Consider the following 17,436-nt stretch of genomic DNA (forward strand, 5'->3'; position numbering starts at 1 on the left):
CCCCCCCCCAAACTACAATCTAATTTTGAATAAAAGATCCTCTCGGCCAAGAGGCTCATTGCAAAGTAAAGATTACATAACACGGTTTTTTGGTTTCTGTTCTCTACGCTATTAGTGATGGAACACAATTTAGTGAAGAACAGTAACAAACCCTGCGTGACGTGGTTCAAAAACATTTGTATGTAATATGCAAATTCACAAAATACACTTTACTGTGTCCACTAACAGATCTCAATGTTAGGCTTATCATAATCCTTTTTAAAGCAACTGCTAAAGGTAGTTTGCCTGATGTTACTGTGAAAGATTTCCAGTTAACATTTATGTATTTTGTGTATGTGTGTATGTATTTTATGTATTTGTTTTGTAAATATATAGAACACACTTGCAATTAAATGCTTTACCTAACAAGAGCAGAAATTCGAATATGCATCACAATGGTGGTTACCCAGGAGTCTGCAGAAACTTTCCTAATAGATTCCTTATGATTTGTACCACCGTGTCCTGATAAGCAATGATTGGGCTGTCATGGCATCACCCTTCGCGTTTCATTCAGTGCACAATGAACCACATTATCCTGCACCATAGCAAATGACATATGTCCTAATAGTCATCAATCCTTCCTCATGACCCCACAGCAGGAATATTGCAAGTTTCTACCTTAGCGTTCCCTGCTCCGTATTCCCTCAGCTCAATTGTGCTTATAACTGCAAATTTATCTTCCTTAGTTTCATAATTTACTTTTAAAAATAATCACTCCACGCTCCTGCCATCTGAAGTCTAGTCTGGCTTTCAAAGAATGTCCATCACTGGGCCTCAATCCCTCACAGTCCCTCACAGTCCGTTTTACACAACACACTGAAATGAACTACCAGTTTTCTCATGTTTCACGGATATGGCCTTGCTTGCATTATTTTTTAAAATTTTTTTATAGTTTATTTATTTTTGAGACAGAGACAGACAGAGCATGAATGTGGGAGGGGCAGAGAGAGAGAAGGAGACACAGAATCTGAAACAGGCTCCAGGCTCTGAGCTGTCAGCAAAGAACCCGATGCAGGGCTCAAACCCACGAACCGTGAGATCATGACCTGAGCCGAAATCGGACACTTAACCAACTGAGCCACCCAGGCACCCCACATTATTTGTTTTTACCTGAAATACCTTCCAGTATTCTTTGGATCCATGCAAAAAAAAAAATGTACCTACCCATCAATGCCCACTGAAAATTCTACCATCAAGCCTTTTCTTTTTTTCATTTTTATTGGACATTCCTTCTGCATACTAACAGTGATAATACCCTAAGCCACCCAAGACTAGCCTAAGGTCCCATACTTTATGATTGCATATTAATCTGTACTTGTCTTTCAGAGTACTTTGCACACTTGTTAAAGATCTGTATTTCCCGCAAAACTGAATTCCATGAGGGCAGAGACTAACCTAACGCCCAACAAATTAGGAACTAAAATATCAAGGACACAAGTACCTTATGTACAGTGTTGTGTATTTTATGTATGTGGTTTCAAGTAGCTATAAGCACCTGGGAACCCCCAATGACTTCGTGCATATAGCAAGGACACAGTTATGAGCATACAGTAGTTCTTAATACACACCCAGTGGTTGTCCAATGAACGGCAAAAATGTGGTCTTGTGAGAAGCTATGGGTTTTCTACTCATTTCTTGGATGATATGTATCAAAAGTATACTTAATTTATGTAACACTGACCTAGTTTCCAGGGACAGTACTTTACAGTACTTTACTTTTTTTTTTTTTATTTTATTTATTTTTAAGAGTGAGAGAGTGGGAGAGAGAGAATCCCAAGCAGCCCTTGCACTGTCAGCACAGAGCCTGATGCAGGGCTCAAGCCCACAAACCCGCAGATGGTGACCTGAGCCAAAACCAAGAGTCGAGCACTCAACCAAATGAGCCACCCTGGCGCCCCTACAACACTCCTTTTCAAATCCTAATAAACAACTTAGAAGTTAAACACCACTGTTAAATCCATTTTACAGATGACAAAACCAAAACAGATTAACTTGCCCAAGGCCGCACACTAGTAAACAACAGAGCCAGGATTTGAATAAGAGTATGACCCCACACTCTGCGCTCTGCATCACTATAATAAAACCTCTTATATCAAACTACAAATCAGTAAGATGTTTTAAACTATCCTGGACCAATAATATAAGCCCAATGCAGCTCTGGAGATCAAAGCCATTGAACAAATCTTTTCTTCACAGTATTTGAAGTTCTTTGTTATGTCCCAATGCTTATTTGTAGAAATAGTAATTGCCTAAAAAGTATTTTAGATTTTAGTAAGGGTTGAACTTTAATGGAGAATATTACTTGTGAAACTAGCATGTTGTAATGGGGAAAAAACTGCATTTGAAGCAAGACACGCTAATGCACAGACTTTAACTGCGTCTCTAGGCAATCACTTCAACCTTCAAATCCTGACTTCCTCCTTTCTAAAATGAGTATGATATACAAGACCTCCTCGTAGGACTGCCATGAGGATTAACAGGAATTACAGGAAAGGCCCTGGCTGACATATATGAGGTATCTAGAAATTATGATTAAAATGAGAAATCAGAAACTATATTATAACTATATCTAATTGCTATAAGTACTGTGTAGGTCATACACTTATTACACAACTCAGGAGTTCAAAAAAGAAATTTTAAAACAAACTAGTTTTCTTTGAAAAATAGAAGAATGGTCTGACATTGCTATAGGTAGACCATTTCAATATTAGCCTCACTAAATTAAAAATAAATAGGAATGCTTATAAGACAAAATAAATGACTAAAGGAATCTAAACCACATAAGGAAGGGTTTTTCACTTGACCTAGAATTTTTACACCAAGTTCTACATCTATTTTCTTTCCAAACTGCTGAGAGATGCTTTGTAGTGTTCTTTTTTTTAGATTTTTTAATGTTTATTTATTTTTGAGAGAGAGAGAGACAGAATGCAAACAAGGGAGGGACAGAGAGAGAGAGGGAGACATGGAATCCAAAACAGGCCCCAGGCTTTAGGCTGTCAGCACAGAACCCAATGCGGGGCTCGAACCCATGAACCGTGAGATCATGACATGAACTGAGTCAGACGCTCAAATGACTGAGCCACCCAGGCAGTGGCTTTCATAGTGTTCTTCTGAAAGTGTATATTCTTTTAATTTTTATTTTACATATTAATAGTTTTAACAAGGCTCTCAAAACACATCTCCATTATCTTATTTTATAAAAGTTTTTAAAAAATGACCATATGTATATGTAAGCCATCCTAAACATATTTGAATCATTACTTATGAAGTCTTTGTAACCAGAGTCAATTATGTGGGGTGTCTCTAAAGTGTTGAACTGAGTGGGGATGTGAAAGCAAACACAAGTACACTAAATAAAAAAATGAATTATTTACAAGACCTGAAAGTAAATTCTCAAAGTAGTTATGATTTTAAGTTACACCGGAGGAAAGCAGTAGTGCTAGAACATAATTAAAAAACCTAAAATTGTGCTGAGTGGTAACTGTAAAGCAAATTAAAAATCTATGTAATCACAGCTAAACTATGCAGTTTTTGTGAAAAATATATTCGAGGCCACAAAGAAAACTTGGGTTTGAGGCCAAGAGACTTTCATGATTATAATACATAACTGATATGTCTCAACAACATAAAAATTGTAAGGAGAAAGTGTAACAACAGCGGTATTACTTTCAAGAACTGTGTTGGGAGCTAAAAAAGAATCTCACAAAATTAGATAAATATATCCAGTCTGACATAAACACCATATGGTAACTGCCTTAAGAGACAGGAGTTGTATGTTATGTGTTAAAATTATGACACAGAGGTAGTAAAAAGCTGGAAAGCAAATGCAATTTGCACAGTTGGGTCTGAAGCCTCATATTTTATTTTATTTTATTTTTCTAGATAAAAAGAATAAGACTGCAATATTATAGCCTTGGAATTTTTCTCCCATCTAGTAAAATTTCACAGAAAGGAGTTTCTATATTGCAATAGTTTCCTAATAATGGCATGGCTTAGCAGATCTTCCCAGGTTGCACTCTATTGAATGTTAGTTTAAAATAAAACTTAATGTAACTACATTTGCAGCAACTAGAAATGATCTCAGAATTCAAAGGTAAAATATTTTTTTTTCTTACCTGAGGGATTAGAATCAATCCTACAATGTAATTAGGAACGTTTCAACTGACCTCTGTGTCACTCTAAGCACTAAGCACAGGGATACCAAATATACGCTACAAAGACTTGGAGATGAATACGGTAACACTGTAGCTCTTCTCTAAAGAATACTATTTTGCCATAGAAAATTAGAAACAGCTGAAATATATGGGCAATATGCTGCCTCAAGTCTTTCCGAAAGTAAATAAATAATATTTAGATAACATAAATCTAAAATAGTTCAAAGCATTTGCCTCCAAAAACAAAGAAAAAGCCCTCTCCAAAAGAAAGCAAATTTTTTAAAACCTCATTTAAACAGATTTTAAAGACTCTCTTCCAGCAAAGTGGTATCATCTCTATCCATGTAACAGAAAAGACATGATTGTTCCAAGTTTAGCTGCTGAATTTATCATATTTATAGCAATCCCATTTGTGAGCATCCCGGCTGCTGAATCTTGGGGTTTCAGAAAGACTGTAGAAGCTACAGTCATTACTAGAACTTGTTCAGCTATTTTGAAATAGCAGGGGGACTACACCTTTGCAAAAATGCAACAGTGGCCAAAGCAGAAGGTAGTTCCAAAATGTCTTTTAATAAAAAGGCAGTTGGCAGTGGTTCTACCACTAATAGCTCTGCTTCTTTTGAACAAAGTATAGGTGAAATTAAAGAAAAAGCTGGAAGAGAAGAGGCAGAAAATTAAAGAGGAATGAAAAACAGGAAAACTGAAGAGAATGTATATAAAAAGAAGATAACGTAAACATACAATTTTTTTTAAAAAGTGGGAAAGCAGAGGAAAGAAAGTTGATGCAGGAGAAAACAAGAGAAAAATATATAGTCAGACTCTCAAGACAGAGTTATAAATTTATCAAACACAAATTGAATAGTTAACCCACAATGTCCTTATGAAATCAAATCTAAATTCAAACCATGTATTACTTTTCTCCAAAGAATTAGTATCTCATTGTCATCTCTGCTTTACGGATAATAACAGAGGCTTTGAAAAGTTCACATGCCTCAAGTTATGATTTACTAGGGTTTTTTCTATTTGGTTTTTTTAATTTTGTTAAAAAAATTTTTTATGTCTTTTATTTATTTTTGAGAGACAGAGAGAGACAGTGTGAGCAGAGGAGGGTCAGAGAGAGAGGGAGACACAGAATCTGAAGCAGGCTCCAGGCTCTGAGCTAGCTGTCAGCACAGAGCCCGATGCGGGGCTTGAACCCATGAAACATGAGATCATGACCTGAGTCGAAGCCGGCGCTTAACTGACTGAGCCACCCAGGCGCCCCTGTTGTTTTTTATTTTGAAGTAAACTTTATGCCCAACATGGGGTACAAACTCAGGACTCTGAGATCAAGAGTCTCATGCTCTATAAACTGAGCCAGCCAGGTGTCCCTTACACATGCCTAAAGGTAACTAAGTCAAGATTACTGAGTGTTTATACTCACAAGAGGACTCACTGGGAGCTCCTGTAAAGAGAGCCAACATTGTTAGTTGCATTCAAACTTAAGTAGTAGATTTATAAGAAATTGGCATTTCCCTAACTTCTTTGAAATAGTTTTTAAATAAATCAAGATACAAAGACATTACAACCTCTCCAATCTATAAATACTTTTCAAATTGAAAGCACTACTCTACTTGTCAGATAAAAAAAGAATGCAATTTAAGTGATTTTGAAGTATTAAAAATACTTCAAAGTATTAAAAATACTTAAAATTTCCCATACTACAACAAATCACCAACATACTGTGGTATGAATGCCTGTTATCATCAATAGTAATTACAAAAAAAAAAAAAGAAAAATCCACTCTAATATACAACTCAGCAGCATGAAGCACAGTGACATGTGGTAGATTATACAAAATTAGCATATCTGCCATAAAGTCAAACCTAATCTGTAGATATCTAAAGGATGCACTAGGCTGCTGGCAATACTTTCATAAGACTATTTTTGTTCACACCCATGATAGTTTTTTGGTTAACAAACAAACAACAACAACAAACAGTAATTCACGACATTCCTGGCCTGGACATTAATTCTACGGCTTCTAAATCACCAATATTAAATTATAGAGCAATCACAGGGAGGCGGGTTCCTGGGAGCATTTGACCTATGGTAGTCTCCTGAGGATGTGGCTGCCTATCTGAATTACTCTATGCTTGGGAACACTATATTAGATCACCGCATAATAAACTTTTTCAGTAATACAAGTGTAAAAACGACAGCCTCGTTAACACTTTTGAGTTGTTTTCTATACTATGCTGTTTCATCCTCACTTTAAGTAACCTCTAAACCCAATGTGGGACTTGAACTCAACTCAACTGAGCCTGAGAGTTCAATGTTCTTCTGACTGAGCCAGCCAGGTGCCTCACCACCTCAGTCTCACAGCTGCTCCTTTGGCCTTATGATTACCTGGGACTAGTGGTACCAAATTGTGACAATAAGCAAAATACTTACTCTAAGGTTACAGTGAGAAAATACAACCTGGTTGTTATTGGATTGTTATAGAATTAATTTAAATTGAGTGTTATTCTTCAAAATAAAATATATGTGAAAACTGTTCATCTCTTCTGGTGCTAAATATAACAAGGATTATAGCAAGACTAGGAGGAAAACAGGCAAGAAACAACATAGCTATTAATACAATAAAATAAAAAATGAAACCAAGTGACGGGGCGCCTGGGTGGTTCAGTAGGTTAAGCTTCTGACTTTGGCTCAGATCATGATCTCACGGTTTGTGGGTTCGAGCCCCACATCAGGCTCTATGCTGACAGCTAGAGGCTGGAGCCTGCTTCAGATTCTGTATCTCCCTCTCTCTCTCTGCCCCTCCCCTGCTTGTGCTTAGAGGCTGGAGCCGGCTTCAGATTCTGTATCTCCCTCTCTCTCTGCCCCTCCCCTGCTTGTGCTCTCTCTCTCTAAAATAAATAAAAACATTAAAAAGGATTTTTTAAAAAATGAAAGCAGGGCACCTGGGTGGCTTAGTCAGTTGAGCATCTGACGTGGGCTCAGGTCATGATCTCATGGTTCTTGAGCCCCACGCTGGGCTCTATGCTGACAGCTCAGAGCCTGGAGCCTGATTCAGATTCTGGGTCTCCCTCTCTCTCTGTTCCTCCCCTGCTCACACTCTTTCTCTTTCATAAATAAATAAACATTAAAAAAAAATTTTTTTTTAATAAAAGCAAATGAAAAGTTTTCTTTTGGCCAGACTTTTATGCATTTTCTTTTTCTTTTAGCCCCTGCAGGCTCTTAATAAGTGTTACTCACAAATGTATACAGTAAAACTAACAAAACTTACACTAGTTATTCAGAAATACTAAATGAGACACTACAAAATTACCTATTTTTTTTCCTTTTGGGCAGTGATAAAATTATAGGAAAATAAAAATTAAGCTATTCAAGTTGAAAAGTAGTTTCTTTTATAATGGAAAAAACTTAGAGAAGGACTATAATCTGATGTTGTATTATACCAGCCCCCTGACAATCTATATTAAGAGAGGCATGGTCAGTGAGAAAAAAATATTAGGCTTAAAATTCATTGTATTTATAATATGCATTCTGAAGAACATTATTACTAATGTTTCAGGGACTAATTATGCTGTAAAGTGATCTAAGCCTTGAGAACTATCTTTTTTAATGTCTTATTATCTAGTAATCTCACACAGCCAGTTCTTCTGGTCACTAAAGAACCCAGTTTACACCAACAAGACACGGACACTGTGTTAATCTCCCAAGGGACCAGGATATTTTAGAAAATGCAGACTAAGAGGAATGTTTGACTCAAGGGAATTAATTGCTGGTAGTGACTTCTAGGGGTGGCAGGAGATATTCTGGGAGGAAAAACCCTGTCTAATTTTATACCACTAAACGGGCAGCCCATTTTGCTCGTCACTAAGACTGGTGCAGATCACCATATTCTGTGGTATTAACACATTCATGCTTTGATCTGTAGGGAATGTTCCTGGTATTGGAGGCTAATACAATATTAACTAAAACTACTCAATTTATATAAATGTATGCCGTATACCATTGACTCATATTTAACTTTCACTGGAGAATAATGTTTATGATTGCAATTGATCGATTACTTCTCAAGAATAAACATTTTCTCTTCATGTAAATTCATGGCAATATTTTTACCATAATACTTAACTAGTACACTACCCTTGTTAGTCTATTTCAGTACTTTATCAGTGATCTACAGATCCTTCTAATTCCCAATTTAACATATCCAAAGATAGGAAATAAACTGAATACACAGCTTGATTTTTTTTTTTACAACTTTAAGGAAAATGCAGAAGACAGAATCTAGAAAATGCCATATTAATTTACCTTAATTTTAGATGAAATTATAAAATAGCAATTTATCAATTTATTGAAAAATAATATCCCCTCAATAAAAGCCTTACCATGTGCAAATCAAATAATTTCACAATTACAATAGTCTCAAAACTGTATCTCATCCATTACTCAATTCTAGTATCTTCTCCTAGTTTTATAATTATTCTGGAGAGGCTGAAATGTATAAATTCGACTAAAATAAAATGCCTTCCAGCACTAACAAATACTGAAACCATTATGATTTCTTAATCATTATTTTAAATATCTTTGTGTCTTCACATGTTTATGAAAATGTAACTAATATGATAATACCATAATCCATTAAATAAAAAAATACAGTAAACTGGGTTAGTTTTCTAAGAAACAATTAAGTAATGTACTCAAGAGCATTTTTCTTCCTCAAGATAGGAAAGTGAAACAAAATTAGCAATTTACTCCATGACAGAAAGTTTACTGTACTTTTAAATGCTTCACTGTCTCCAAAAATACACTTCTCATTGTTTTAGAATACACATACATTTTATATTTATGGGTTGGCATAGTTATTTTTTTCTTGAGAAGACATTACAAAATGAAGCACTGAAATGAACAAAATTTCACAGGCAAAATTTAGGAAATCTGGAATCATGTTGCCTGGATCATAATTCAAAGACAGTGATAAATGTTTAGTCAGTGAGAAAAAGAAAATCAGTAGAAATATAATATGAAAAGTCTTTAAAATCCAAACACCAAATATAAAAACAGACAGAAAGCTGGGAAAGATATTTAAAGAAATGAGGTATGACGGAGTCAGAGTGCTACAATATATCCCAATGTATTAAGCTAATAACTATACTTCAAAGTTGCAAAATCAGCAAATCACAAACTATTTGCTGCTGTGTTCACATGACCTTTCTGGTCAGATGTTTAATAGTCACTAGTAAATACATTTAAAGTAAGCACTAAAGATAACTGCATAATCGTATGGTAAGCATACCTGCCGCTTAAGGAGGCAAATTATAAGTAAAAAATGTAAGCAAACAATTTTGTATTAATAATAAATACAGCTTCAAGCATTTAACATTATCAGTATTTTAAAAATTTAAATAATAAATGCAACTATTTTATACAGAATTGTACCATTTATTATACACACGTTTATCAGTTCCCTTTGTTTACAAAGGCTGGTTATAGATAATATGGAATGTTACAGTACCATCTTGCATAAAATTTTAGTACAATTTGTACTTGAAAAAGGGTGCAAAAACACCAGCCTAATAAATCTGACTGAATGGAATATCTTTTCTTTCTTTTTAAAAAGTACATCGTTAACACATACACCACAAACTGTACATAAGCTCACTTTAAAATCACCAACTGAAGATACAGTAGCAGGTATGTTGCAGTATTAACTAACTTTCCATCAGTTTCACTTACTAAAGGCTTCTGCTGCTGCTCACTCAGGAGCCGTTGTTGACAGGAAAATTTCTAATATGAGTTATTGAACTCAGGTAAGTACAGTTTAAAGAAGGCCCACAACAGCTGCCAAGAATTATCGGTAGTAAGAAATGTCGTTCTCATAGAAGACTCACTGAGGAGCAAATATATTCTTTAGATAATCTTTCTTCTTGAAAATTACTGTAGCTGGTCAAGATTCTCCATTTTGAACTTTGGATGCTGGTGGTTGCATGAAATCCTTAAAAGGAACTAGTGCCTCTTTAAGTGCAGAGCAGACTTCTGCCGATGAGCAGGTGATGCATTCAACTAGAGTTGGGTATAAAGCAATCACTTGTGCCCAGGTATTTCCATCAACTGCAATTAAAAAGTACAGAATCTCAAAAACATGTATATTTAAACAGCAGAGATTATCCAATTAACATAAACACAATCCCTTAAATACGAAGCAAAGAAAGAAATCCCCGAGTATAGAGACTCTGCAAGCTTGTACCCTTTTCTTTTTTTAATCTTTGGAAGATTTCCTGAACTATTTAATATGATGTGAAGGAAAAACATATGGTCTGTGTGCAGAGTCATCCATACCAAGGAATGTGATAAAGTCCATTTTAAATGATACTTCAATTTGCAAAGGCTCTGGAAGCCAACAATGTAACCTAGAATTCAAACTTTGTCATTTTCGGTGTTAAGTGCCAGACAATGTAGCGCATATTTAGAGAATAATTAGAATTAGAAAACAGCCCAATTTCTTGCAGTGGTATGCTAAAACTATAAATATTTAAATGATTTTCCCAGTAATGTCCCTTATATTGATTTTAGTTTCAAGTGACCACACAAAGATCCATTTTTCTCTCAGACTGCTTCCTAATCTTTAACAGATATCACCAATTTAATTGAAACTTCAGTGTGGAGGGACATGTGGGTGTTCCTCTCCACTAACATCAACAAGTAGTACAGCTGAATGCTATTTGGTGAATGGGCAAAAGTGTTATATTCCAATTAGTTTATAATTTCCTTATACTCTGAGATTACATATTACATTTCTATTTTCCTGTAAATACTGAGCAATGTTGCTGAGTGTGCAATATGCAATACAACCAGCTGCCAGATCTTGTTAGAGAGTACGTATACAACATTCTGTGGAATAAGTCTCTAGGAGGCAGTCCACTACAGAGGAAAGAATACTATATTACACATAAGGAACTCTTATTCTGTTTTTCACTCCAATTTCTCTTTACCTCAGCTTCTGTTAGAGAATAAAGGAATGCGTTTCTGAAACTAGTATTCTTCAAAATACTTCTTATAAAAAATGATGGCCAGGGAAGTTTGGCACAGGTTGTATGTATTATCTTCCTTTTGAGGGATTCATAATTCAGATGAATTTATTAAAAACTTGAATTAAAAAAGAGGATTAACTTTATCTAATCCAGGGTTTCTAAAATTAATTTGATTATGGAACTTTTTTACATTCAGTATCTACTGACATCACTCATCATCATTAATGTTCATTCCTGAGTACAAATCTTGGGATTTAATCCCTCCTTCACCCAAACAGGGGCTTCCTCAGAGTGGGAATGGGAAGAAGGAAAAGGGAGCGGGGCTGATGGGTAACGGTAAGGGAGGGAATGTCAGGCTAGCACTGTTTTTATCTGTTTTATATCTTGGGAATCCATAAGAGATCTCATTTGTAAAAAGAAATTTGCGGCTTAACAGAAAACAAACAGTTTAAAGAGAAGTTTTAAACAGTCTGCTCCTGCTGTCTTCTGTGAAACTGTCCACTAATCACTTAACAAAAGATTGCACAGAGAGAATTCTGGAAAAATGACAGAGTAGGAAGTACCAGGAATCTGTCTACCCACCTAGACAACAACTGCATTGGCATAATTTGCTTGATGCAACTATGCTGGAACTCTGGAGTCTACTGAAAGCTTGCAACTCCCAGAGGTAGACTTAGATAGTATATTGTGGTTAATTCTGGTGAATTTCAGTTCTTAGCACTGTAGCAGCTCCCTGTCCCTCACCCCTAGCCATGTGGTAGGCAGCTGTGCACGTGTTCCTGGAGCAGCTTCCTCCAGAAGGCCACAGTGGGCAAAAAGACCCTATCCTCCAAATATCGGGGATTTGTAGATCTGATGGATGCTTCTGACCACAGTGGTGTGGACAAAGGGGCTTCAACAACAACAAAAAACAACTCAATTCAAAAAGTGGGCAAAGGATCTGAATAAACATTTCTCCAAAGGAGATATACAAATAGCCAATAGTGTACACGAAAAGATGCTCACTATCACCAACATCAGGTAAATGCAAATCAAAATTATGCATTAAAATGGCTACTATCAAACTCATACCCATTAAAATGGCTACTCTCAAAATTTAAACAAAATTTAAAAAAACACAAGTATTCGTGCAGATGTGGAGAAACAAGAACTTTTGTTCACTTATGTTTATAATGTAAAATGGTACAGCCACTGTGGAAAATAATACAGTGGTTCCTCAAAAAATAAAAAATAGAATTACCATATAATTCAGCAATTGTACTTCTGGGTGTATACACAAAAGAACTCAAAGCAGAGTCTTGAAGGGATTTCTGTACACACATGTTCATACCAGAATTACTCACAATAGCTAAAATGTGGAATTAACCCAAGTATCTACCAATGGATGAATGGATAAGGAAAATATGAGACACACACACCCCACAATGGATTATTAGCCTTAAAAAGGGAATTCTCCAATATGCTATGATATGAATGAACCTCAAAGACAAAAAGACAAGTATTTTATGATTCAACTTATATGAGATAACTAGAGCAGTCAAAGTTACAGAGATAGAAAACAGAATGGGGGTTGCTAGTGCCAGGAGTGGGAAATAAGGAGTTGTCATTTAATAAGTAGAGTTCCAGTTATAAGATACAAGTTATGGAGATAGATGGTGGTGATGATCGCACACTATTATAAATTAATTAATACCACTGAACTGTACACTTAAAAATGTGTGATGATAAATATTTTTTGTATATTTTGCAACAATAAAAAAACTGGAAAAAGAACAAATAGTTACACAGATTGAAACCTATCTAGATTGCCCCAGATGGAGAGTCAACTGATGAAATTAATTCTTGGTTTATTACTGGAAAATATAAAAATACACTGTTTAAGGGGCATCTCGGTGGCTCAGTCATTTGGGTGTCCGACTTCAGCTTTGGTCATGATCCCATGGTTTTTGGGTTCAAGCCCTGAGCTGGACTCTGTGCTGACAGCTTGGAGCCGGGAGCCTGTCTTGGATTCTGTGTCTCCCTGTCTCTTTCTCAAAAATAAATAAACACTAAAAAAAAAAAAATTCTTTTAAAATACACTGTTTAAGATCATACCCTAAACTCAGGGAAGGCTCTTCAAATTTCTTAAAGTTATATATTTTTTAAACCTACCATAGATATGGGGCACCTGGGTGGCTCAGTCAATTGAGCATCCAACTTCAGCTCAGGTCATAATCTCATGGTTCCTGGGTTGGAGCCATGCATCGGGCTCTGTGCTGACAGTGTGGATCCTGCTTAGGAATCTCCCTCTCTCTCTCTCTCTCTCTCTCTCTCTCTCTCTCTCTCAGCCCCTCCCCCACCTATGTCCTCTCTCAAAATAAATAAATAACCTTAAAAAAAAATCCCACCACAGATCTTGGTGGGCATTTTGGACTTACCTAATCAAAAGGAATGAAAAAGCTGTATGTATTGATATGGAAGAACCTCCAAACTTTATGAAGTGGAGAAAAATAAAGAGCATTCAGGAAAATAGGTATAATATGGGGCTATTATGCATAGTCATTTATGTTTAAAAACTGCAGGCATACTGGAGTGTATATATATTGTATTTTATAATAAACTTATGTAAAGATCCACAAACTAACAAAAATGATTAAATGGTTGCCTATGGTAAGGTAGGAACTAGACACATATAAAATAAGGTAAAGATATCTTAAAACTGTTTCCTGTATGTTTATGTTTTTGAATTTTTGAGCTATGTGTATGTAGATATTAGCTATTCAAATTCTATTTTGTCTGTCTGTCTATCTATCTATCTATCTATCTATCTATCTATCTATCTCTGTTGCATTATTGATCTTGAGCCTACATGGAACATGCTGGCCCCAGATTTCTCCAAGTCCACGTTTCTTTTCCTCCAATTCTTGTGTGTCCAAAGACAGGGAACTATAGACATGCCTTTGTAGGAGAGTTACCTATCCAAATTTTAGAGTAAAGATCAAGTAAAATGATAAAAACAAAACTCCCCCAAATTAAAAATAAGTCCACCAAATGCCTCCTCTCTCACTAGAAAACCCTAAAACAAACAACCAATGTTTCATATAATTTTGGACTGGCTATGAACAATCCAACATATTTCCACTGGAAAGGCCTGGCTTTTTCTTAGTTATCTTCTTTTTTCCTGTTAATGAAGCTTATTATAGCTTTCTAATATGTTATAATATCATCATTTATGGTTACATTTAATTAAAAATTTCACTTTATATATCCAGAGCCACAATTCAAACTCTCTCAGGCAATTTTTCACAGTGAGTTAAATCATTTATCATTACTACCCTGTCCTATTCTTGGCCCACCGGCTATGCAAAAAAAAAAAAAAAAAAAGTTACTTAGTTTTCCTTCCCTTTTCTTTTTTTATACAAATCCTCATTACATTCTTGACAGCTGTCTAAAAATCCTACAAAATAATGCAAGCACTATGCATTGAAATATACCAGTTATATTTAATATGCTATAGCAGTAACACGGGAATTGGGGAATTTCCTGTTTAAGTCTTAAATATATTTTTAAGAATCCAATTCTATCCTATGACCTAATAAAGATTTTACTGGTCACTAGGAAGTTAAAACATGATTTCCGTCTCTAAAATATCGACCAGAACATTTTTGAGGAGAACTCAAATTTGAATTTGATGGGATGAAGTTAAGATATTGTTCCAAAATTTTTCTTACAAATTTCATCCCTCCCTTTGATTGAATAAGTACAAATCTATTGCTCCTTAAGGTTTAGCATAATACTCACTCTTTGTAGGCCAAAGTCCTAACTGGTAAATTTTGAAAACAGAAAAATATGTATTTACACTTATTACGTAATAATTGCAGAAACAAATATCCTATGATTCATTTATTAGGAACCTTCTTCTTGGGTATTAAAAGTGCCAGTCTGCTAATGTGCTTGGGCCAGAATGTAAATCAACACACTTCCTTTTTTAACAAAGGCTTGTTGTATAAAAAATGTCAACGGAATCACTGTGTTAGTGACACAAATAACTCACATTCTGGTGCCAGCTCTTTATTCTGTCCTCAAACAAACCACTTGGAGGAGCAATGCTGTAGAGGATTCAAAATGGAACAAAATATGGCCCAAAAAGCCTCTCGAGAAGTTTACAAGTTAAAGGAGGTGACTCATTCATCTATGTGGGTAACAAGAATACATACAGAGTGCCTCCAGACAAAGGTACACAAAATAGCTACAAGTTCAATGAAGAGAAATCACTCACAATTAAAGATTAAAAACAAGGTTTAAAAGTGGAGTGGTATTTGAACTAGGTAGATGTAGGTAGGAGAATGGAATAAGCAAAAGGTTGGGAAAACTCGGGTAGACTGAAAATTTTAGTTTGGTGGGAAATAGGATACATGAAATCCAATGGAGATAAAGCATAAACCTAATGGAGTCTGACAATAGTACTCTTTGCATCTGGTAGGTAATGATAAATAAAAATTTTTGTTTTGTTTTACAAGGACAGGAAAATAATGATCTCAAAGCTGCACTTTTGGAAAAATCATTTATGGCAATAATGTAAAAATGGGTAGAAAAGGAATGAGTAACAGAAAGGAGAAACAAATGAGCCAAGGCTATAAAATGATTCAAAGTTGTTCAGTTTATACGTATACCACAGTTCAGTAGACAAGTAGGATGGAAACCTACCCCTACCCAAAAACTCGGTAATGCTCTGCCTTAATCATATATGAAATACTAATTGTCCATGCAACTCCCTAAATTCAGACGTACTTAGTTTAAAAAAAAAAAAATCCAAACTGTTGTTTGACATAAAGAAGCTAAAACATTACAAATTACTTTTACTTAATTGACATCCTAATGGACTTGATACTTTGCTCTCATAAGGACTGGGAAAAACAAAGTCTAAAGTTGTTATGTTCCTACAATTCAGTTAACTTAATAATAATAGAAAAGTACATCAGAAATAGAACATAAATGTTATGAATTTAGAATAACTGAGTTTCTAAGCACTTACCATTCTCAGGCTGAGTTTTCTTAAGTGAATCAATGAGAGTACTGACCGCTTTTAAAACAAATATGATTTCTGTTACTTGTTGCCTAAAAAAGAGATGGGAAATTATTTCCACCAGGATTTTAAGATATGCCATGTGTTTACCAGGTTTATGCAAATAAGATATACTTTGGAAAACACAATACAAAGTTAATGTTAGTTTTAAATTCTGATAAAAATATTTTATTAACATATACTTCAGTGTGCAAATAAGATTTATAGTTATTCTTACCATAAGTTATCAATTTCAAAGGTAGGGGGAGGCAATCTATTCAGGCAAATCTAAATTTGTAAGATATTTCATACAATTATTTAAAGTTAAGACATTTTATAATATATGCTTTTAAGGCTTCTATACCGAAGTGTCTTTTTTCTTTTTAACTAATTGGTACCAAAAGAGATTTGCCAAAGCTTAAATGGAAATTAAGACCACTATTACCTCCTGGCACATATTTTATCATGCTGTTAAAAGAACATTTAAAATTATAACAGTACCTATTTGATTTTCTAATACAACAAAAAGAAACATGCTCAAAATTAATCCTAAGGTGAGTTTCCTATTTGGAAACATTAATGATGAAGAATGAACTTGGGAGTGAAGGATCAACAAGAATAGCTCGAGTCCCTTCTTTATCCCTACAGTTTCCTCCCTTCCCCCTCATTGCTGATACAAATCTGTGCTTTCATTCTACAGAAAATATTTTTCTAATACTATGACAAAGTACTATTACAAGTCTCCCTTTTTTAAGTGTAGGAGTTACTGTATTGCAATGTAGCTTTTTAGAAAATAATGTAATGATGCTGCATCAAACACAGGATGATACAATATAACACTTTATAGGACAACTATAAATAAGACTCAATTTAAAAGCAATAAACACTAAAAACACAAAAAAATGAGGGAAAAGCTGCTTTCTGAAATCAAATAATATGTTATAATCTAGTAAATAAAAACATTCCAAGCAAAGTAACTTTATTACTGCTTTTCCAAATATACTTCAGAGATCAATTCTGACAAATCAATTTTCAACCATGCCTATAAACAAATTACCAAAGCTTATCTTTGGAATGTTTTTGTATATAAATCTGAATATGAGGAGGTATAATTTATATTTTAGAAATTCAAAATATAGTGGAACTTAGAAATATAAATCACTATTAAGCATTG

The 17,436-nt window shown here is 34.8% G+C and overlaps 1 protein-coding gene and 1 non-coding gene across 7 annotated transcripts in view; both read right to left on the bottom strand.

Annotated features, from left to right (window-relative positions):
* Positions 1-8,937: 8,937 nt before the first annotated feature.
* The window catches only part of MON2 (MON2 homolog, regulator of endosome-to-Golgi trafficking), a 113,589-nt gene continuing 105,090 nt past the window's right edge, over positions 8,938-17,436 (bottom strand). For all 6 annotated transcript variants that reach the window (XM_029953563.1, XM_029953562.1, XM_029953566.1 and 3 more), the window contains 2 exons: positions 16,233-16,315; positions 8,938-10,298 (listed from right to left, as the gene is read on the bottom strand). In XM_029953563.1, the coding sequence (XP_029809423.1) occupies positions 10,135-10,298; positions 16,233-16,315 (247 nt within the window). In that variant the 3' untranslated portion in view covers positions 8,938-10,134. The remainder of the gene's footprint in view (positions 10,299-16,232; positions 16,316-17,436) is intronic.
* LOC115305854 lies at positions 14,038-14,168 on the bottom strand. The gene has a single exon (XR_003915042.1). It is a non-coding gene; the product is annotated as a small nucleolar RNA SNORA38 (small nucleolar RNA).

The sequence above is a fragment of the Suricata suricatta genome, chromosome 10 (assembly GCF_006229205.1).
Source record: "Suricata suricatta isolate VVHF042 chromosome 10, meerkat_22Aug2017_6uvM2_HiC, whole genome shotgun sequence".
NCBI classification, from domain to species: Eukaryota; Metazoa; Chordata; class Mammalia; order Carnivora; family Herpestidae; genus Suricata; species Suricata suricatta.